This window comes from Xylocopa sonorina, chromosome 9 (assembly GCF_050948175.1).
Source record: "Xylocopa sonorina isolate GNS202 chromosome 9, iyXylSono1_principal, whole genome shotgun sequence".
NCBI lineage: Eukaryota > Metazoa > Arthropoda > Insecta > Hymenoptera > Apidae > Xylocopa > Xylocopa sonorina.
In genome coordinates, this window is record NC_135201.1 from 7,013,647 (window position 1) to 7,037,313 (window position 23,667).

Genomic DNA, 23,667 nt, shown 5'->3' on the forward strand with positions numbered 1-23,667 from the left:
CATTGTTCAACTTTCGAGTGAGGAGTGGAACACTCTGAACGGTAACTCGTTTCTTTTTTAATTAATCGTGGCAACTTTAAAATCATAAGAGCCATGGAATAATCGAAAGTTCTATAATTGGGAGTCGAAGCAAAGAAATTATCACGACCTAAAGTAGAGAATTTTTGCGTTGCGTGCATATAATAGTCGAGATATCGCGACTACATCCAGCGTCAGTGGAAAAGAATTCTTCTTTAAAAGTATTTGCGAGAGGTGTGAGCGATAAGAGGTACAATAGTCTATTGAGCGACCGTATATTTTCCCAACGTGCATAAAAGTTTCGTTGCACATACAGAACGCAATGGCAAACTGTAGAGAGTGGTATCGATGACGCTTCGGGGTTGTTCGCGTTTGATCGAACACGAAACAGTGCCACCTAACTCGGAGAAAGATCTCTGATAAGGGGCGAAAGATTTTCTCTCGCCTTATACGTCCTTACGTAAGCCATCTTTACACGCGTTTCAATGCTTTCGCGTTGAATGCGTTTGAACGTGGCCACGTATGCGGCAAAATTCTTTTGTCGAATGCAACTCGCAATTGTTCATCGCCGTCTATCAAACAATATTCTCGAGGAGAAATAACAGTAAAGAATTATTCCGACGAAAAGTGGAATAACGGAAAATATCAGGTAATTTATTATAGAAACGATTTATTTTACAAATGCGTGAACTCGGGTCGTCTTAATTAATTCGATGAAAATTCGTTGGGTATCGCTACTGTCGTCTCTTTTTCGCTTTCATCTGTATCCTACGACTTTTCCCTATCCTTTGTTTCGCGTTCCCTCCCTTCTTCTTCAAATCCTTTCCTGGTTTCGTAGGCCTCTTGTATTCCGAGACATCCGCGGAGCTTGCTCTGGTGTTCTTCTTACCCCCCCGTTTTTTGCCGCCAAAACCATATTTAGCATCCCTCATTTTACGTCTTGCTGCCACCTTTGGATCTACGGTCTTATTCTGGGGCTTCTTTTTGTCATCCAAGAAATCCAGATCGCGTCTTGCGCCCTTTCGATACTTCTTCACTTCCTCGAGCATTTTTCTTTTCTCCGCGTGCTTCTTCAGGGTTGCTTCTATTTGCATCTGTTTCCCAACTTTCTTCTGTTGCCTGAGCTGCCTAATCTTTTCTGATCTCTGTGCCACTGTTTGCTTCCTCATCAGATTCTCTCTGACCTTCTGCATATGAGCATCCGACTTTGCCATTTCAGCAAAGTAGTCATCTGGCCTGGTTGTTGGGATACCAAGCTTTTTCAATCGGGCAATACTATCCATAACGGCGCTTTGAGCTTGTCTGTGAAACATTGTCTCCCTGCGAAAGTCATTTAGTACAGGGTCTTCCGATGGATCGTACTGAGGTAACTTTTTGTTCCCCTTTAATTGTTTTGCACGTCTCACTTCCTGCTCCTGCATTTGCAAAGCCAATTCTGGTGCTAATGGTGCTGGAGGATTTACCGTGTCTAGCCTTTCTATCCATGGTAAATTCAGTTTGATCTCCTTTAGCTTTTCTTTCATAAGATTCTAGAAAGGATTTCAGTTTCAAATATAGATTTTTTATAAGCATGATTTCGTGAAAAATGAATATCATTGTGCTTATTAAATTGATCATAGGGAGAACTCTGGAGATTTTGCAAAAAGCTACAGGAGAGGGTTCTAGGAATCCACTTACGTATGGACTAAAAATTTGAACCAAATGTTGTACTTACAACGCAATTTTTGTGTATCTTTTTATCCCCCTCGATTACCACATTCAGACCTGGTTTTAGTAAACCTTTCGCATAGGCTTCTTGCAGCTATACACGTGAAAAGGAATAGGTTAGAATTGAATTACTTCAAGTATTTCACAACATACGCAGTATTTACTTCCTCGTCCGATGAATGGTATTCTGAATCAGAGTCGGATGATGTTGGCGTTTCGGCAGCATGCTTTGTTACTTTTTTCACTTTCATTTTTAAATTAAATTATAGTAATTGCACAAACACACTACTCGTACAGTAAACACTACATTCCACGTGTATTTAGCGACATCTGTTGAGAATGTAGGAGCACAATTCAAGCATGGTTCTTGAATGATAAGAGAGCAATACATTTTTTCCAAACAACTCCTTAAAGTACTCTTAAAATGGATTACTTTAGAGCGTGTCGTTTCCGAATCGTTGGTCCATAGTAAAAAATAAATTCTTTTATCGATGTGAGGAATAAATTTTGAAACAATTAAAATCTGTTATAGACTAATCCCGTAGTAATTATAGTCCAGACTGTACCCCACTATGCGCAGAAATCCCATGGAACTCATATCTAATGTACATTATACTCTATGCCAGCATTTTTTGTCACAGCTGGCTAACGACAGCGAAACATCATGACGGATAGTGATAAGAAACCGATGTCACGCTTATTGAAGCTAGCCAACAAATTCAACTGCTTCTACCTGTCAGGTAAGCGAGATCATTCGATTTTACCGCGCCTCGCGTCCCCTTTTAATCCGATTAATCGATTTTGTCATGATTAGCGCACAGAAACGCATAGCATTCCGTCCTGTCTACTGAGATATTGATTTCGAGTCTGTTGTGTATTCTTTCGTGTATTTTCGAAGAATTAACAAAAATTACATTCACTTTCACCAGAGACACGTACGGTGGCTCAAAAAAATTTGTTCAGTAATTTTCCACCGCAATTTGTACGCGATCCTACGCGTTTTTCCTTATAAGAAATAATTGGAGTAGTGTATTGCTATATGTATATTTACCAAAGCAAATGTCAAAAATTCGTTTTGGGCTACTGTAGAAAATAATTTATACGCCAATATGTTTTTTTTTTGTAGAATTTGAAAGCATGTGCGAAAATGAAATGTAACTTAGATAAATAATTGGAGGAATTCCTGTGTGTGCTCTTTTTTTCAGGCTTGTATGAGTGGGGCATGATTTTGTATTAACCTTAGACTTATCAAATTAATTTTAGTGTCATTGTGTACCAGCAGCTGGTAACATTGAAAAAAAGAATTTAACAAACCAACAGTCTGTTCATCAGTACATTCATTTGTATCTATATGTACCTTAATAAAACATTTGAAATTATAATTGAAAGCTGTTATAATAGCTTCTCTTATTGAAATGACCTAATTATTGTCTGTGTCTAGTGAGCAGAATAAAAAGTAATACTCTGAAATTTACAAAATTTCCTAGGTTTTCATGCAGGTGAATGCAGAGCCTTTGTCGTTGATGGGCAACAAGTTGGCCTTGTGCGTCCAGATGTGATGAAAGAACTGTTAAATTATCCACAAGTAATTTCAAATTAAACATTGGAGAACATCTAACAGTCCAATGGAAACTAGTATATTTAATTTGAATGTATTTTGAAGGTATTTCAAGTGCACCCTGAGTATGTGCAACTAAATCCAGCATTTAGAGACTATGGAGAAAGAAGCGCCAGGGTTGAAGAAGTTCTGAGAGAATGGCGTGCGGGTGGAAAATTTGTAACATTGAGGGGATGGAGAGAAGAGTGTTACGAAGTACGTGCAGAATTCAATACCCCGCCATTGTTCAAAATGGACAGATCCGCCACATGTATGTATAGTTGTAATAAAAAAAGTGGCTTAAAAACTGGCTAGCTTCACTATTTGACGGAAATCGATTTTCGCTAGTACGTCGGTCATATATTTTTTATTATACATAAATTATACGGGCTTGTAATGTCAATGCCACATCAGGATCCCTAACAACTCATCAAGACTTTTACCTACTTCTTGCTTCGAATTCGTTTCGTTTCGAAACTCGTGACATAGATTCGGAGCGACCCGATCGGTTACCCTAAATTTTCATACTGCGTGGAGGTAGTCGGTTATCGCGCGAAAATCTTTCCGCTTTAGATTTTCATTTAAAGAATGTACATTCTTACAGGCTTGTTCGGTATTCGCAAATACGGAGTAGATATTAACGGGTATGTAATGGATCCCGTGAAAGGTCTATCAATATGGTTACAAAAACGTAGTCCAAATAAGCAGACTTGGCCTGGATACTGGGATAACATGGTGAGCGGTGGGTTGAGCGTTGGTTATGGGATTAATGAAACAGCTATAAAAGAGGCTGGAGAAGAGGCCAGTATTCCCAATAATCTTATTGCGAAACTAAAGAGCGCCGGTTGTGTATCCCTGTTCTTCGAAAGTGAAAGGGGTCTCTTTCCCAACACAGAGTTTGTGTATGACCTTGAACTACCGCCAGATTTTGTACCCAGCAACAACGACGGAGAAGTAGAGACTTTTGAATTGCTTCCAGTCAACGAATGCTTGGAGAGGATATTGTCTTCACATTTCAAAACAACGTCAGTGCCGGTTGCTCTCGATTTTTTAATTAGACACGGATATATTACTGCGGAAAATGGTAAGTATACGAGTAGACATTTAAGAGAATAGACGGGAAGACATTTAAAATTCCTTTCTTTTTCCCCCCCCGTTTGTTACAGAGCCTAATTTTATAGAAGTGATGGAATTGCTTCACGTACCTTTGCAGACCATATACAATCAACCACAAAAAAAGTGTAAATTAGCTGCAAATGGTGAGGCAATTGAAAATCTAGACAATTTAAGTTAAACTAGTCCCTAATTTTTAATCGCGTTTAAAGTTTGATTGAATCGAACGAAGTTCACCTTCTTTATTGTGGTTTTTCCTTGTATTTGGTCAATTCTTCGCAGATTTTATAGAAAGAGAAGAAAATGGTGCAGTTTTATATCTGTAAGGTTTGCATATTTATAAGTCACTAAATAATAGTTCAAGTATTTTAAATATCGACTAAAATCGTTTCTTTTATGAAATTCAAAACCAATTCTCATTGTTTCCGGGCGAAATATTGAAAGAATCTTAAATAGAAGACTTAAGTAATTTTGATAACTTTCGATTTTACCCATCGATATAAATTCTTTTATTTCGTATAACTCGAGTAATTTTTATATTGATAATAACGATGAAAGTATCCGATAAATACGATTTTTTTATAACTCTTATAGCAATGATATTTCGGAGAATAAAAATAGTAGCTCTAATTAACTTTAGCAAGAATTTCATAAAAAGAAAATTAAAAAAAAAAAGAAGGAATATTACGTAATTTGCAGACCCGCGAATTTATTGGTATTTGACGAATTTGTAGTACATAGTGCTAATTAATGGAAATTACTTTAAACGAATTCAATTAACATAATTATTCGATACTCTTCAAATCACGTTGTATCTTCCTCTAATTTCTACCAATCATCGAACTGAACTTTTGCACAATAACAAAGACATAAAATGGAAGTTTTCGCCGATTATATGATTAATACCCGGACTTGACGACTTTTTGATATACGTACATCAATGTCGAATTAGAAGTATTATTAACGCAACATTCCAGAGCATAGAATTAAGACTTCTGTTTCTAAGCGGCGACGAGAGGAGAAATACGAACGAGTAACAATAGTTTTTTCTAACGTTTGTAATCGAACTTTTTGTACTGAAAAAAAAAAGATTTGTACCACCGAACAACATCAGGAACGCATAGAGAGTACCAGTGCAGTAATATTCAAATATTCTGCGTAGGATTAAGGATGGGGCTCATTCACAGTATTATGAACGTGAATGCACAGTATACTGTTTGATATGTTTAAAGTGAAGTAATGAAAACGAAAAAAAACAGAAAAAAAATGAAAGGAAACGAAAATTTGTAGACAAGCCGTGTCGACGTATGTGTTCTATACTCCAGCTATGCTACCAACGAGAGAGATGCTTAGATCTAGCATTTTGAATGACTTTCTCGAGGTGGGGGAAAACAAAAGTGTTCGTATATCGTTTATTATATGTAATGTAGGTAGATTTTTTAATTGAAGATAATGATTGGTACTGAAAGGTTCTGATCAAGTGATATCACAGATTGTGACGATAATGATTGTATAATATGGCAAACGCAAACACGAAGCATCAGATTTTTTTTTTTTACTTTATTTTTCTTCTAATCTTCTCGTATTAATATTTATTTATGCGTAAGTCTAACTTCTCTGTGCGTTCGATGCACGGAATATCCTTTTTTTTCCTCTCCTTTCAATGTAAACTTGCGATCATCAAGTATTAAGTATTATGGTAAAATACTGTATTTAAATGATGCATTGCACTTGCATTTTGCGTATGCCCTTAAGTTATAAGGAACGTTTTTATACTAAACTATTATTCTACGTGGATCGAGAGTCATCGTAGGCGTGTTGGATTCGAGGTATCAATTGTTGTTGCGGATTCGACATTACAATCATTATAATTGCAACATGCGTTTATCGATAAGCATTGTGAACGTTTTTATGGGACTTTTCACATTTCTATCGAGATTAGGATATCCATCGTGATGTATTATGTTTCATGTACTCGCTTCGTTCCGTTGCTTTCGTTTCCCAATCTCGCTAGCGAGCAATTAGTGAGACTCCAAACTAGCTTCAGCGTATTTTAAACTTTAATTTAATCATTTACATACAAACTAACACGACGCGTTCAAGTGAGTTAGCCACTGTTATTATTAATTGTATACTAGTCATACTCGTCATCGCCTTATTATTTCTTAACTCTTAAATCTGGTCATGGAACTTAGTATCCCTAATTGCGTTTGTTTTTAGGTAGGACTAACATTTTTGTGATAAAAAGTGGGTACGGCTGGCCATACTGTTTAATGCATGAATTGATATTTATCAACGAATAAATTTAATCGAATTTACAGTGTCATCGTTTCTGTCAATCAAAAACCTCAATGGCCATAATTGTTCATATTCGCGGAACAAAGTTACAGAAATGTTATGCTTCCCAGTTTCAGTTTTCGTCCCTCCTTATTTTTAAGCGTAAGGCGAAACTTCGGCGGTAATTTTTGTTCGTTGCATAAACGTTGTACTTAATTTTGATAGTCCTTTAATTACTACGAACCCTCCGTTATAAGATATAATCATGTAACAAATCATTAAAACGAAAGAAAGAAAAGAGTCAGTTGCAACGATGCATTAACTCAATAAATAATGTTCAAATGCTTTTTACTTTATCATTTTAACCTTTTTTTAAGTGTCCAATAATAAATTAACGTTAATAAAACTGTATTGCAACCGTTACGTCAATTATTACATAAAATGCTCAAGAACAAGTACATCCCTCCTTCCTCTAAGATCATATCTGTTGCATTTCTATAGATTGCAACAAGAAACTTAATATAACAGTTTATGTTACAAGATTTTTAAAGAGACAATAAACTTTGAAATGGAAAACGAAATTTTCAATTCGATTGGTTTCTAATAACATTTATTACGAGTGAGATTTACTAATGTGTGTTTGTGTTATTGCGATCAAGAAATGGCAATTTCCGGTAACCGATGGAACTTTAATTCGAAAATCTAGGTAACAGCAAATTTTCGAGGGAAAGAATATTAATAATTAACTCGACCAGCCCAATGGGTGGGTGGTCGAAAAAAGAAATAACAAAACATGTTCTAGAAGCCTGGTGGGGAGGCTCGACATTATCAGAAGAAACAAAAATCGACCAAATCACTCCCCTTTTGAACATCGTCGGGGAAACAGTCTCGCGGACTACTCTCTACTACTCTAAGTACATCCTGCTGAAGTTGTTGTCGTTTTTTTCGAACTTTTACTCGAATTCTCAATTGAAACTGCTCGTAATTTCAGTGAATAAAACAAGTGAGAAAAATAAGTGAATATTTCGAAGTGCCACTTTTATTTACCATAGGTGCAGTGTCGAGGTATTACGATATATAGATACTTCTGAAAAGTGATTGTGCTCTTAAGAATTAATTTTGTTCGTTTATAATGATTTTATTAATTTTTCGTTACGATGGATATGGAGGTTGCGTCATATTGCGAAACTTTTCATTCTCGTTTTTCATTGTTTCCCATAGGATTCGAGTTCAGTTAATTTAAAAATTTCGTCTAAAATGCAGATCTGCGCACATTTTTCTACTGTCAGATATACATTTTATGTCCCCTTTCAATTATTTTGTCTGTTCTAGTATTATTTTTCATTCTCATTTTTCGTAACGTATACGAAAGAACAATGAGAATATACAATAAAAAAAATTTTCTATTATCGTTACATTAATTATCATATCATTTATTTCAATTGATTTGCGTTCTTTTCTATTTCATAGTAGATTTTTGACTATGGATTCTACGACGTTTTCATTGAAACAGTCTACGTATCCTTTAACAGCATTGGAAATTTCGTCGAGACTCGGATATTTCATATATTCGGCGATAGGTGAGTTATTACAACCCACCATCTTCATGCTTCTACAGCCTTGTATATCTTTATTCATTTTATCTCATATAAATCACGTAATAGGATCTAACTTTATTATTTTTCGAAATATATCGCTAGTAGAATTTAGTGAAAATGAGTTTCTCATAGTTGAAGAGAGATTTTCGCGAAATATAATCAATATAAGAGTCAAATTGTTCGACATTAGATTCGTTAATGTATTTCAACAATGGCGATATGGTGAAACGAAATTTTCTTCCGACTGACCTGTTTGAAATCGATGTTTAGGAGCAACTGCCGGCAGCAAAACATCAGAATATTGTAGCTCACGATAGGTAATCCATAATCCACACGTAATCCATTGGCACTAAACACTTTTCACACGTTATTCTTTCATATTAAACACCACTTTCACGCACACGAAGTTTCAACCGCGACGCCCGACAATTACTATCGATAAATTTGAAATTTCTTGCTAAAAACGTCCGATATCGATATAGATAGATTTCGATCTCTCATCGATATTTGAAGTTTCAAGCTCGATGTCGAATTGACGCGCGGCGCATGCGCGTTCGTCCGTAAGCAAATGGCGCCCATAGTTTTCTGTGTAGGTGTGTTCTTGTCGCGTTTCAAGTAATAACTGGAGGGTATAGAGACTGAAAGATGTCAGTGACGGTAGGCAGACGATTTTTCACGTACTTTTCTAGCGCTCATTGGAGAAAATTGTCGATGCGTGCTAGAATCGTTAGGTTTAGTTCTATTGCGAATGAAAAGTCGTCTAACCTAGAAGAGAATGCGAAAAATGGCATGCCGGTTTGCGAAGCAGGCAAAATTTCTGCTGCTGTATTGAAGAAGTTCTCTGAACCACTCGTTATGGAGAATCTTGAACCTGTTAAAATGTTGCAAGCAAATGAAGTAAGTTTGATTCTATATAACATTTTTAGTGATCTTCGTATACCTTGCAATTTGATGCGTTCAATTATTCTACTTCATATTTCAATATATTTTCTAACGAGCAACATTGACATACTCTTGTTTTATACAATAGTGGTAATATAATATTGATATATGAGTATTTCTTTATGTGTCGGACTATTTCTTTGGAATTAGTGAAACGTTACATTAGAATAGTTAGTCAAAGAAACAAATGCTTGTAGCATTTTGGCATTGGCAGGTTCTTGTAGACGTTCACTATTGTGCTTTAAATGGATCAGATGCATTGTTGACAAAAAACATGTATTCGTTCAAACCAACATTACCCATGGTTCTTGGTTATGAATTTGCTGGAAAATTAGTTCAACTTGGGGAGGAGGCTGAGAAACAGGGTTACAAAGTGGGAGATAAAATTGTTGCTATTAACAAAGAGCGTTATGGAGGTTTAGCTGAACAATGCGTGGCGGAAGTTAATGTAAGCTACTGCATTGGTAATCTGATTAATTCTTCGTGTTCATTTGCATTCTACTGTAAGACGAACTTGTAGGACATCTGGAAAATACCACCCGATGTAAAATCTGTAACTGCATTGGGTGTATTCGAGCATTACGTTATCGCTTTAGCTGCGCTAGAAAGGCAAGTTAGCCTTCAGGAAGAAGATATTATTTTGATCAATGTTGGTATAAGTGGTATTGGTTTGGCCGCTGTTGATCTCGCTACAAATGTGTTTAAAGCGCAGGTTAGATGATAGCAATTAAGTTTTGCGAGTAAGGATTCCAGTAGATAAATATGGACAGATGCACAGCTGGAAATATTTCATGCAAATTGTAAAAGATTATGCCGCTATTTTTACTATGTAAATGAACAATATAGTGCAATAAATATTTCCACAATTGTGCTTTCATTACAAAGTGAACAATGCGTGCGATAATTATTAATTTAGGTAATTAGCGTTTGCGCAACCGAAGAAGGAGCAGCTCTCGCTCGAGAAAAAGGCGTACTTGCGTCTTTGAAATTCAAAGATCGTAAATTATTGAAACAAATCGAAGAAGTAGCTGCGGAAAAAGATATTAAAGAAATTTTTAAGGATGCTGATGGTGAATATTTTAAAAAAGTGTTGAAATGGTAAGTCTTACGAAAAATCGATTTTTTCGACTTTCGACAGTAGCTGTATTGTATTTTTAGTTTTACTAATATCTACAAAAGCGATGTGACGGTAAAAGAACTGTTGCGTGATGATAATTTTGGTGTTGTGGTATATCAACTTTCTCGGGAAGGTACATAAATATCGTAGAAATAGTAAGTATTGTTAATTAGATGGAATGATTTATTCAATGATAGAATGATCTATTGCAAAGGTAGGGCAATAATTGCTGGATCAGCAATCACGGAAGATATTGATTCTAAGGATTCAGAAAATGACTTTAGTATTAGCGGATTCGATTTGAAAGATTACAGGAAGAAGAAGCCCGAAGAATATCGGTATAATAGATTCTAATTAAAAAAATTCCATAAATTGTTGACTCTGTTTTAATATCTATATTTATTTAACTAGACAAACTGGGGATGATGTTTTACAGTTTATTGAGGAGGGTTTGATTAATCCAACTTTTGCATTAACTGTTGGATTGCCGAAAGTAAATGATGCACTGGAATTTATTCTTAACAATAAATCTCCAGGAAAAGTAAGTCAAATTCATCTAGTAGCTTAGTTAGCTATTACAATTATCATTTTTTTTTATAAATAATGATATAAAAAATTATAAATTCCACAGGTCATTATTGATATAAAAGATAGGTAGATTAATTTCAAAAAAATATTGAAAATATTTATAAAAATTTTCTCCATAACAGATTGTCAATTTTTATTTAAAAATAAGTAAAAGTATTATTTATCATAATTAAAAAAATGAAAGTAATACCACAAAATAAGCTACACATAAAATTTGATTAAGCTTTTTATTAAATATAGAGAAGTTATAATGCAAATAAATCAGGTGTATTTACTATGTACTACATTTTTAATAAACATTTTCTATTTTGTTATGATTGAAAAGTAAAAGAGTTATCCTTCTATCCGTACATTGTACGTTATACACGTTCACTAAAGTTAATTTTAAGTATCTCAGCTAGTTTATAAATAATTTGTTACTGGTTTGGAAGCAAAATTTCAGCTGGTTAATTGTGACAACAGAAACTTGCACGCATACGATTGTTCCCAGGTAGCCGTGCCATACAAAACTCGGTCGCGGTCATTATCGGTTGCCCAACACCCCCCTTATCGAAACTGGAGCGTTTTGTTGCCGCGCTGCCAACGAAACCCACCGCCAGAGTAAAAGTCCTGAGAACGGTCCTTCGTGAAATCGTCGATTATAAATATGTTCCCCGTAATGGAAGCGAAGAATTTTGTTGTGTTTTTCTGCCGGCTAGCCTCGCGGAGCAAAAGAAAAGTGACTGTGCTCTTGTAACAGGTCAGTTATTTAGAAATTTAAGTATTATATTTGATTCGAACGGACTGTCCCTTTTAGAATCCCGTTCTCTACGGGAGTCAAGACGATGATGGTATCGTCAAATGTCACGATTATTTGACAATCATGATTTACAACCATGAATCGAGTGCTCTAGATTGCATGAACTAGGTGACCCGGCATGGCCAGCCCTCAGGCGAAGTCCTTGCACATTTATTTCATCCATTCGAATGGCGCAAGGTCGTTTCTCGCTTAAATATTTCTCGCAGCAGTTTTAATGTATTACAAAGTGCAAAAAATGAATGTAACATCGTACGTTATATATCAAAGTTAACGACAATATTATTTCATCGCGTATGGTTGAAAATTCATCAAGAAACTGCAAAACGATGCCTGCTTGGCTCTGTCGCGTAACACCACGTCCAGGCGAGCGAGATACGCGATCTTTCAATTAACCCGCCGCTGGAAAGAGAATCCGCGGTCGATCTGCTTGCCAGATGTCGGAGGCGGAGGTGAAATAAAGGTTCCTCGGGTAGATCGAAAGGACAGGTTACATAATAAAACACATGGAGCGCAAAAAGTCACGGTTTCTCGGTACTTTCGCGTCGCGGCTTGCTTTTCTTTCGCTTCCCCCTGTTTCATTTTTCTGTGTGAGTCAACGCGCGCTCCAGAACGCGTCTCCTGTTGCCCGACACGCGTGCCCGCCCTCTTGAATTTCGCGCTTATCCAACGAAAGATCACGAAATGGCGAAATTGAGTGTCGAAAATGACACCGTAGCCGCCATTCTTGACGCAATTCGGCCCGTTTATTGGCACATTCGGTTCGCTCATGTTGTCGATCACACCGCAAAAATCTACTAATGAACTTAACGTAATGCATTCATTTTCTCACTCATTCACCTAGATAGTACAGGGTGTCTTATGGGCATCTCCTTTTGTACCTGAGCGTCTTTGATGTCGATGAGTAAAGATTCACAGACGTACATAGGAATTCTTATGTCTTCAAAGAAATATTAAATCAGAATTCGATTATTGAATATTAATTTCTTAAATGAATAGAAATACTGGGGGAATAGTTGCAATGCTCTTATTTACTTAAAGCCGACAGAATGTTCGCACTCGCGTAATACGTGGCGCGAAACGAGTGGGAGAGCCTTACGACAGTCACATATCCGCGTGGCAGTTACGCGGCATTTGTCGTTCCGTCTGCGAGAACGATAAAAGGAAACGGCCTCTGGTATCGCATATCTGTACAATCACTCCTAGAGAACACGGTTCACTGAGATATGCTAATATGATTAGAAAAGTGCAGGAGACACTCGGAACGCTTTTTCCTTCAGGACTCATCGGTTTACTCGCCCTTACGACATTGCGTGCCACACGTACGACACTGCGTTCTACGATTACTTTGTATTTGTCGGAATTACCGGTTTCTGTTCACGACAATGCACATACTTCCCACTACAATAATTTTCTTTTAAGTACCAGCTGAACATTTTGACGATTGCAAATAAATTTAGCTCTACGTGCGACAAAAATCGCCTGATTTCTGCAATTACCGATACAACGCCACGATAACGACGGAGAGAGTGGTCAGCGACATTTAGACGATTTTTTTCCCAACCAGAACTGTTTCAGTTCGATAATTATCAAAGGTTAACTACTCGGCGATTCGCGTGCGCCGAAGGATAAGTCGCACTCGTCGCTCGATCGCACTTTCGTTTAGACAAACCGGTAATTAGCTCGTTTCACGGCTTTATCCACCGTTTTCGTGGATGCGATTACGGCGTACGATATTTCGAGTACGCCTGCCGTTTTATCGCCATTTAATTCACCGCACGTACTTAATGTTAGCCCATAACCAAATTGCAAAACGTATTTGCGTAATGCAAAACGCGTTCATTCTTCTCTGAGCATCAGTTCATCCACGCTGGTCTAATTAGCGATGAAGAAAGAAGAATAACTGGTTCGCACATCTATTAACTGTAATTTTAAATATTTTTTGTAGAATTGCTCAATTTTTTGTGTATCTCTTAAAAAGCAGGCGCTGTAAAGAGATGTTCCATCTAAAAGCTTGAATTGGTATTAGAAATGGTGGCGGAGGACCTTCTCCAACCCACGTGAAACCCTTTATTGCTCGCAAATTAATTCCTCTGTGAATTTCGAAGGAAATTACGGGTGCCGTTGGTAATTGTGATCGGTTTTCTACGGCTGAACGTATTTCCAGGCACACGCTGACCAATAATAAAGTTACGACAGAGAGTGGCGTTAATATTATGCGGAGACCATGGCTGGCTGGTATTGTTGTGCCAGTCAGTTCTGGTAGCACGTAGATAGTCGGTCTGACAATGGCAGTCTCTGTTATGTAGCATTGTGAAATGATAACACTTTCGTCGGACCACGTTTGACGATCGTTAATCAACCGACTGACATTGAAATTTCTCTGATTTTCGACCGAACGATCGTTCGTTCAGTTCAATACTTATTTCAGAATTTATGTCTTGCAACGAAATTTTATAAACTAGCTTAAATGGTCTGCTATTACGAGCTGTCATTTTAAATCTCGACTCGAAATAAAATTTGCCCACGTCTGGCCCCGCGTGACATAAGACGAACGTCAATCCTGTCGCGCCACGGTTCGTCAGGTCGGCCAGCCCCGTAAAAGAGTCACATACTAATAACTGGAGCAAAGTGTTGTGTAACCCGGTGGGTGGCCGCCTTTCTCTGCAGTTGCCAGCTTCAACGCGATCGTTCCGTATGCGAGAACACCGATTTCAGCTGCCACGGGATCCGATTCTTTTTACGCGGGGACATTAGCCGGGGGATCGGCTTTTCTGTAATAATTAGAACGGCCACGCCACGTCAACGGGATATTTTAATTACATCGCTGGGGTCTTAATTGGGCTTGATCGCAGTGTCGACAGACACCGACGAAAGTCGATAACCCCAGACGGAATAATACGGGAATGAGATGTAACGCGAGCTTGCGAAATAAATCATAATAATTGCCCGTTGAGTAATTGCAGGACAATCGTAGAAATTGTGGTAGTCGCTCTTAAGCAATTATTCTCTCTCGTGTCACGCGTTTGTGACACAGCCGCACTGTTTTTGACGTAAAAGCATTCGGGATATTCGTCTTAATTGCCTTTTTATTTTCACAGTGGCTGGTCCGCTGTTTCGAGGTTTGCGTCATTCCAGGCAAATTCATGTTTGTTGAGAATATTAATTATTTGGTTAATGATTACCGAAGAATCGATTTCAAAGCTGGCTTGGTATTTAGATTGGGAAACTGTGTTAACGTAGATAACATTTTCGAAACTGGAGCAGAATTTAACAGACTTTATTTTCGATGAAATTGTTTAAAAATGTGAGATGTATAAATACGAAAGGGTTGACAGCTTGGTCGACGTCGTTCTGGGGTGACAAATATAGTCCACGATTTCATTTTAACCAAAAATGGTCAACAGGCGGTGCCTTTCCAACTGATCGATCAGAATTGATGAAAACTCGAGCGGTTCGGCCGGCAGAGTTGAATTCGAGCGGCGAAACAAGAGGTAACGAGTGAATTGTCGCGAAGGCCATCCAGCTCACTTTTCCCTCGCACTTTTCTCAGCTGATTCTCGGCTCTCGTTGGCGGCACTCTCTTTCTCTCCGCCTTCCTGTCTGTTCTATTTTCGCGTCGCTCTTGTATCTAGCCAAGGGAAAAGTATGAATTCCAACTCGCTACCTCAATGCCGTGCGATCGAATTTTTTTCGCTTCTTTTTCTCTCCATATACCATTGTTCGCCGATCGATCAATCAAACGCAACTGCGTGCGATTAAATCGCGTAGAACCAAGGAATCGAACGATTTCGATTCGAATTACAAATTATCGCGAGTGGATACTAATTGTACGAGCGATTAATCGAGAAACCACCGTATCATTTGGTGAATGGGCTTAGAAAGGCCTTCAAATTAGCACGTAACCGTGTTCGCAATCACATTGAACATTGCCAGGACACGAAATCTGAATTTCAAGGTCCAAAGGTTCGACTTACCGCAGCTGTATCCTGTCCACGAATAAAAAGATCACTTTGACGGCTGATCACGCCCACGCATTATCCGGCAACGTAATCGACGATTACGTTAATGGTTTCTAGAGCTGATTAATCTGTATCTCAATTGATCTCGATCTCCCGAGGCAGTCGAATGTAGAAAGTTGCCAAATAGGAGCACGAGGAGGGACGGGGACGGGAGGCATCGATTGAACTGCGAATTTACAGTCGCGAAATTATGCTCGACGGACGTTGGCAGCTTGTTTTCGCGCGTGTTGCAAATTAGAGGGTGTCGAGAGGCGATGTATGGATCTTTTCGTTCATCCTTCTCTCCTTTCGCCTCGTTACGCATCGGGAAACCGTTGTTTAACGGCAGTGAAAAATGACCTCGCAATTTTCGTCGATACCTCCTGAACGAACAATTCGAGGGAAATGGAAATTTCAGCTTCCTCTTGCAATTTATTGGGATCTCTATTTTTAGGTGGTGCCGATTTTTTTTCTGTCGGGTCACGTTGAGTGGCGAGCGATTATTACTTTCCATTCCAGAGGACGCGGAGACCGTTCCCTTCGGGTTAATGCATTATTTTTATTCCAAGGTTAGTGTCCCGTCGACTCGAGGTGTTGGAAAAGCACTCCAGTGCGTTTGAATCGAATAACAAGTCACTTTTATGTCCCTCCATATTCATGAGGTGATAACCGCTTTCCCGATCCGCCATAGTCGGATCTCTATTCTCTTGTGGCGTAGAAAATCGAGCATCCATCGTCATGCTGAACACGAAGGGTTGAACCGCCTCGAAGCTGATCAAAAGAAGCCTTCGAAGAGCTTCGAAGATCGTCGGACGATTAGTGTTCGAAATAAAAAGAAACTCTGGAACAGAAAGCACGATTCAAAAATGAACGTTTCCGAATTATTTTTCCTTCATCGTCCACTGTATCCTTGGATTCGGCATCCCTTCCACGCCATACCCGTCGACAGAGCCACGCAGAGAGGGAGAGCCAGCGAAACGGTAGTTGGAGCGACAGAGAGTCGTCACCGTCCCCAACAGGACCGAGCGAGAAGGTACGGATTTCGAGCCAACAGGAGGGATAAGAAAGCCATGCACGTACTCGGTTTCCAGTGGAACGACGACTTTAGTCCGACGATCGCTTCCACGGAGCGAGGTTAACAAACCCCAAGGTGTGCTCTGGGCCCGTGTGCCTCCCTCGTGAGATTCCAGCTCTCCCGCGTTTTTCTCCCGCCCTCCTCCCTCCAAAAAAAAAAAAACATCGAGACCCTCACGCACACCCAATCAGTGATACTCATCCGATCCGACGAAGTGAGAATCGCAGGTCCGTGGTACCGTTCGAACGAGAAATCGCCGCCGATCGACTGAAGCTCGCAAGTCACTCTAGCCGCCTAGAGTCTTGTTGATCCAGAGTCGTTCCTGTCGCGGTCGCTTGGGTGCTGTTCGCGGCACGTGCCCCGGGAACCAGGAATTCGTGCCTCGAAGAAATCGTCCGCGTGTTCTGTGCAATCGCGGTTTATTTCGTGCCTATTCGCCGGTGAGGAGGAGAGAAAGTGTTTACGCGCGACGAGATACTGCCAGGCGGCGGTCGATGGTGTTTCGTGGATCGGTCGAGATGATGAGGGGCCCGCGGGTGTCCGTACAGGATGACTCGTGTCGGATGTGAGGGAGCACTGTGCGTTAACATGCGCGAGATCCTGCGTGCATCCAGGGACAGATAGTTCGTCCAGTCGAGGCCAACGTCGTTGATCTAGCTGGTCCCAGGGGCTGAGAACGGTGGTAGATCCTGAAGGATTGTAGGAGCCCGCGCGGGACACCTCAGGTTTGTCCGTTTTTCTCGACCTTGGATGATTGCTGGGATACATGAACATCTAGCCAGCGAATTTGCCCATATGCTAGCTGGTATGCTAATAGCCCGGAAACAGGTTTGAGCGATGTATTGGGACGGATTTGTTTTGGGTACCATCCGCGCAGAAATCGATTGAACAGTACCTGTATGTTGCGATAATTATAGAAATTGGTGTTAATATGTATTGCGGTTGCTGTGGACATTCGAGTCGTAGCGTAAAAAGTAGTTACTATTTATGGAGATTCAAAATAACTTCCGAATAACACCTTCAAACATTAGAATGTCTACTGTATACCAACAATAGTCTGCGGATACTGTTAAGTCACTTTGCTAGGATAACAGTATACGGTTGGTTACGTAGCTCTGACACCGGCATTATTGAAATTCCTAGGATATTTCCTGGTAGGATAATATATTTAATTGCCATTAATGGATTCCGATACAAGGACTACCAATTTATTATACGCTAGACCTAGTATTCTCACTTGTTTCGTCACAAGCTTTCAGATAAAGATATTAGCAAACTATCTCCACACCGGCACTCAATATCCAGCAGCGTTTAGACGGCATCCTAAATTATCATATTGATTCGATAGATACCCACAGACATCTAGTTATCATTAACTGTCTTTCTCGCAAGCTTTTCTATAAAACACATCACAAATCTCCATACCATCGAGCGACTCAAACGCTTAATAGCTTAAAGGAACACCCAAATTGCCGCATAAATCCCCATGCCTAACCACAGACATCAAATACAGAACTTCCATCTATTATTGCTTCACTTTCCTACAAGTTTCCTTACAAAACAGTCCATAAATCCTCGCATTTAACCATTAGACCGACGTTTTGAATATATAATGGTCACAGAGAAGTATTTGCGCATTCACGATTCTTAAAAATCGGTTAACGTAAAATACCTAGAATGCGAAGTCTTTCCTATTATTGAAGTAGTCGGTTAAAAATTCAGCTGGATTCCTAACTACGTCCATAAATTAGCCCCGTTACCGAATCGCCGGGGTCCTACTCGTCTACCAATCGCGGAGGAAACGCGAGTCAGTTCCACGCTAATTCAACGTGTCCCTTTTACCAATCGAGACAAGATTTATGCAAACACGGTCTCGCCGGAGATCATTTCTGGTGCAACACGGTGTAATTGATTGCCCCGGTACTTCCCCGTGAAAAATCAGCGGTAATACAGGGTCCAGTAGATTCGAACGTGGCAATTTAGAGATGCCTGTGCGGTATTCGGCTGACGCGAGTTCCGCCTGGCCTCTTTTTTTCAGACCACTTGTACTAATAGCGTAGAGGAATGTCCATTAATTAACTTTGGAAAATGTACCAGTTACAAGAAGTGTTTCCGCTTATCGACATGGCATTTCTCAGTGAAATTTTTAGGAATAACTCTGGAGACTAAAATGAGACGAAGATCAAGAATAACAAAATCGTGTTCGACCCACCGTTTTTTAGACAAACAACTTTAAAGATTCTTGATGCACGCGTGGAACCACGGTGGAATTCCATAAGCCAGAGCAACGAAAATCCCCAAGCGCGCGGTTGCGATGGCTCATGGGTTATTACCATAATCGCACGCGTGGATTTTCAGCGTCATTTTTCTCAGAGACAAAACTTAAACGTACTTTTGCTACTCCTTTAACTTTCGTCTTATTCCGCCGTTTAGAATCACTCTCTTCGTTTTGATTTATCTACAGTCAGATACTTTGCACAGCATTTTCTACGGCTTCTAACACGGTGCGGGATAAGTTGGCGCCTTCTAAAGGTTCTTTTAGTCAGATTAGCCACCTGTTACATAAGGGAACTCCGGTCGTCGATGTGGAATCTTAATTTTTATTTACCGAGCCACGACGATGGCGTGCCATTAAGAAAACCTGTCTCCATCGTGTCAATGATTGATGGCTTACCGAAGACAATCACACGGGCATTCCCCTTGCTTCGTACCTGATACAGCCGTGAAATGATCGGTAATTGAGAATCGATCATTTTCGACGGTGCAATTAGTCCTTTCTTGTTTCCTTCCCGAGTTCTGGACCACATTTTTCTATGCCTCACCTTCTGTACACACTCTTCATTGCGAACGTTACACAATTCTTATCTAACCCACAACAAGACGCAACAAACATCGAACGAAACCACCAACGACAACAGTGTGCGCACGTGTAATTGATTAGGAGTGATTTACTTCGGAAGTAGCGGAGTAAGACTTCTCGCAGGATAGAATCAAGGAAGGACCGCATCGATCTCGATAGTCGTCGCGCGAGTCCACGTTACGCTCATCCGGGAGTCGATTTATTAGCATATTTAGAGCTGGCCATCGACGTGGGCACGATAGGGACGATAATACGCGGGCTCAGCTCTGATTTATGAACCGCTCGCCACGAAGTGAAACGGAACTCCTATTTCTCGTTGTTAGATAACCTCGCGGGGAATGCTTTCTTATTTGCGCCAACGCGATCGCGATCGCGGATCGGCCGTAATAAGTCTGGCGAATCAATAACAAATGGGGCTGGTTATGGTGATTGGTATTCGATCGAAACGTTCACCATTAAGCGCGGCGTAAATTTTGCACGGGATGTAATAAATCTGATAAACCTCTCGATGATGTAATTCGTTTTATTTCCTCGTAAAACGCATTGAAAAGCTAATCAAGTTAGCGGAACTGTGTCGAGCCTTAAGTGCAGTATAAATTCGCTTCGGAGCCGTAATAAATCTGATTAATTGATGGGCCACGTTAATTCTTCTATTCTGTGCGTGCGATCGCGTGTATAAAATACCGATACCAGCGCTTGAGATTCATTTTTTTCTCGAAAAGAATTCCGGTTATTTTCTCGTGATGAGGTTGAGAGAGGCTCAGACACATTACTCATAACCCTAATCGCAGCAGCTTCCGGATAAGGACAATTCATCGGAGATTACGCAGCTCGTATCTCGGGTCGCTTACCCGCCTGTACATATTTGACTTCTTTCTACCTGGTGGGAGACAATGAGCCACGTAATCGAAGGAATAGCGTAAATTCCATTGTTCGCCGTTTCAATTTATGCGATCCTATTCGGCATAATAATTTATTGTTTAACCCGTGAATGAACGCCTTTCTCCTGCCGGACCACACTCGCGGAACCGGTTTAGACCGTGAAGCGTCTGTTGGATTATCGAACGATCCGCCATCAGGGTAACGATTTTCATTAATGAAAACTGTTTCTGGATATCGACAAATTATTTCACGATTTATTAGGGTCTCTTTAAGACAGTTTAAGGCTCTCTTTGACTCTCGAAGTAAATTATAAAGTAAATATTTTTTCTGCTCTCTGGAATACGGGATGCAGCGCCAGTGCGAATCAGAATTCGTGAAAGGATGTTTCACGATCAACGAATGTTGGTATTCTTCTGACGATCAATTGGCACGTGACTAGTTCACAGATTAGAAGATCGCACGAGGTGAGATTCGAGAAAAAACGGGCGACATTTCACAGGGCACGGTTACGTAAAGCGTCGTTTCCGAATCGAAACAGTGAAACTTGGACTATCGAGTAGAATGTGCCGTCTGGTCAACGCGCCGCGCGGCAACAAGAAGACCAGAACCGCCAGCAGCGATAGTTGCCGGACAACCGGGTAACCAGTTAGCTTTCGTTTTCGATAACCACTTGTACAAATGTCTGCATTCTTTGCAAAGGTCGGTAATCGCGCGTAAGACCGCCAGCCGTGAACGAGAAAAATCTCGGGAACCAGTTGATAAATCCTATCTATATTCGAGCGGTTTCGGTATCGTTTATAATTAACCGCTCTCTCGATACGATCTGCTCGTTGCTTTTCCTTTTTCCTTCAAATTGCACGTTGTGCAAAGTTGTTGTATATCATTCGTTTCCTCTTGAACGAAAAACTGTGCAACGGGTAGAAAGTTCTTGGATAGAGGAAAATAAAGAATCGTCGAAAATTAGGAATGTAGATGTTTTCGAGTTCATCGCCTGGTTGGAAATTGCGCGACGCATCGAAATTAGGTTTCTTGGTCGATCGAGCGAAATCACGTTGGGAGAAACGGCGCGCGAACGTGCCAATTCGAAAACCTTCATTTTCCTTGTAATCCATACTCGAGTCTTAGATAATACCACGGGAAATATCTCGTCAACTTTATCACCCGCTATATTATCCGCGAACCGGAAGCGATCGACTGGTATTGATTGCACAGTGGCGACGATCGACGCGTATCGATTTCACATTTCCCTTCGCGAGGAGCGCTGTGACCTCCCTTTTGGAAAAATCGCGGGACGCGAAGAGGAAAGTTGAGAAAGTGGAACCGATCTTCCACGCTTCAAACATCATTTCTGCCCTTAATAACAGCCTTTAAACCGGTTTCAGATTGTTTTCGAATTCTCCGAGTAATTAAAGAATCTTCATCGTCGGTGGATTATCGAACATCGACGACTTACTTCTCTGCGCGCTTCCAAGCTCTCAGCTTCTAAACAGAATCTCTCTGTACATGAAGAGGGAGACGAATTCGAGCTCTCGAATCTCCCTACGGCTTTCCACAATGCATTGGGAATGGCGGTAAGAAGCGAGCCCCTCGTTTCTTGCTCCATCCGCGGCGGATCGATAACTCTCTAACGATCATCGATACCGCGTTACGCAAGCCCGGTTTTTACGCCGCGAAATGCATTGTAGGACTTTTCCGAATGTGTCGTATTACGGAAAGAACGGTTCCCACTGTTCGCTCGGTTCCGCTTTTTTTTTCCACCCAGGCTTTTTCATCGTAAAAACCGCAACTGAGAAATTTCTTACGCGCCGTCAACGACACTCACCGCCGTCAATTATATAAACGCTCGAAATCGACGGCGATTCGCCCGTTGCCACGGTAATTTCATTACGCCGCTGGAAATTATATAAATATGCACAGCTTAATGAAATAATAAGCGACTGGCATCGAGATCTTCGTTGCGAAACGAGCTGAAACAGAATTCGGTCTGCAGGCCGTCTAGTCTCTCACGGAAGCGAGATCCCGATTTCCTGCTTCGCTTATGCAAATCGGAGATCGAGTTCGAAGAAAAAGAAGCTCGAATTTTTTCCGCTCCCTTCGATCGGAATGTCTGCGATTTCTGTTCAGAAAGCGGCAACCAGATACGCACCAGAAATTGACAGCTGATCGATGAATAGAGACTACGATCAGAACCTGATATTTTAGCGTTCGTTTCTGATCGAATTTTGGAAGCGTGAACATGGCTTAAGGCTTGGCGAGCATGGTGAACCACGAAGCGAAAATCAGGCATTACCAACAGCAAATGTTCGACCTCGTACATTTACTTTTCATTTCGATTCACCTGAAAGCTTCTTTCCTTGGGGCCGTATCCTTGCCGCGCGTGCAGATTGAGTTTTAACGGCTGAAGTTTAACGTGCAGTTTCGCAACGTTCGAATCCTAATTATTTTATTGTTTTTATCGCGTCGACCGGAGACTGTTTCGCAGCAGCGTTCCAATTCCTCGAAGATGCCACCGCGAGAGCGGGCAGGACTTTCTCTCGAGGTGATAAAACGAAATTGCTTCGAATCGCAAAGTGTAACTCTTCCGCGGTAATCAGGTCAAAAGTGTGGGATAACCATTTTCTGGCACCACTGTTTCATTTCCAAGAAAACCGATTTCTAAAGCGCCCATGGCGTTATTAGACCAGAGTTACTGCCAATCTGAACTTTCTACAACATTCTGTAACCCTGCGGTCAACATTTTGGTATCGTTGCGCTCTCACGAGAGACGTCGAGACGTTCGCGATTTGGGCTCAGCTGCTTCGAGCTGTTTTGTCGCGCAGGATTAGTCGACGCCGTAGGATCGATCAGAGGTGACTGACTCTCGAACTGATTTTCGATTCGATTGCCTAGTCGCGTTTCTAACTGAATGTCTCTCTCATGACGACATCTGTATCCCATTCGATGTTAATAAGTTCGCGATCCGATGATAGCTGCGTGAATTCAGCCCACGTACAATGCCTCGATATCTCGGCTATTCGATGCTGCACGAGGACTTCATTCGACCTGTCATCGATTTCGAAAGGTTCCTCGATAAAGAAGACATTGATTGAAATAAGA

General features: G+C 40.4%; 4 protein-coding genes across 7 annotated transcripts in view; 3 read left to right on the top strand and 1 right to left on the bottom strand.

Moving 5' to 3' along the window:
- Positions 1–651: 651 nt before the first annotated feature.
- On the bottom strand, positions 652–2,045 carry LOC143426672 (putative rRNA-processing protein EBP2 homolog). Its single transcript, XM_076900264.1, has 3 exons — positions 1,890–2,045; positions 1,733–1,819; positions 652–1,547 (listed from the first exon to the last, which is right to left on the bottom strand). Exons 1-3 carry the CDS (start codon positions 1,974–1,976, stop codon positions 753–755), a joined length of 969 nt encoding a protein of 322 aa, XP_076756379.1. The 5' UTR covers positions 1,977–2,045; the 3' UTR covers positions 652–752.
- A 308-nt stretch (positions 2,046–2,353) lies between these two features.
- Positions 2,354–6,682, top strand: LOC143427321 (uncharacterized). Its single transcript, XM_076901361.1, has 5 exons — positions 2,354–2,465; positions 3,213–3,310; positions 3,389–3,593; positions 3,927–4,406; positions 4,489–6,682. The coding sequence occupies exons 1-5, from the start codon at positions 2,390–2,392 to the stop codon at positions 4,614–4,616; spliced, it is 987 nt and encodes a 328-aa protein (XP_076757476.1). The 5' UTR covers positions 2,354–2,389; the 3' UTR covers positions 4,617–6,682.
- A 749-nt stretch (positions 6,683–7,431) lies between these two features.
- LOC143427302 (uncharacterized) overlaps positions 7,432–23,667 on the top strand; it is a 43,733-nt gene continuing 27,497 nt past the window's right edge. Inside the window, exons 1-2 of one of the 4 annotated variants that reach the window (XM_076901289.1) lie at positions 7,432–7,777; positions 8,183–8,292. The gene's annotated coding sequence lies outside the window, so the exon portion shown is untranslated. Of the gene's footprint in view, positions 7,778–8,182; positions 8,293–17,218; positions 17,555–23,667 lie in introns of those variants that run through there. The other 3 variants (XM_076901291.1, XM_076901290.1, XM_076901287.1) reach the window with 3 other exon arrangements.
- LOC143426668 (quinone oxidoreductase-like protein 2) lies at positions 8,859–11,121 on the top strand. Its single transcript, XM_076900260.1, has 8 exons — positions 8,859–9,207; positions 9,467–9,700; positions 9,773–9,964; positions 10,169–10,350; positions 10,411–10,502; positions 10,584–10,707; positions 10,781–10,910; positions 11,001–11,121. Exons 1-8 carry the CDS (start codon positions 8,956–8,958, stop codon positions 11,025–11,027), a joined length of 1,233 nt encoding a protein of 410 aa, XP_076756375.1. The 5' UTR covers positions 8,859–8,955; the 3' UTR covers positions 11,028–11,121.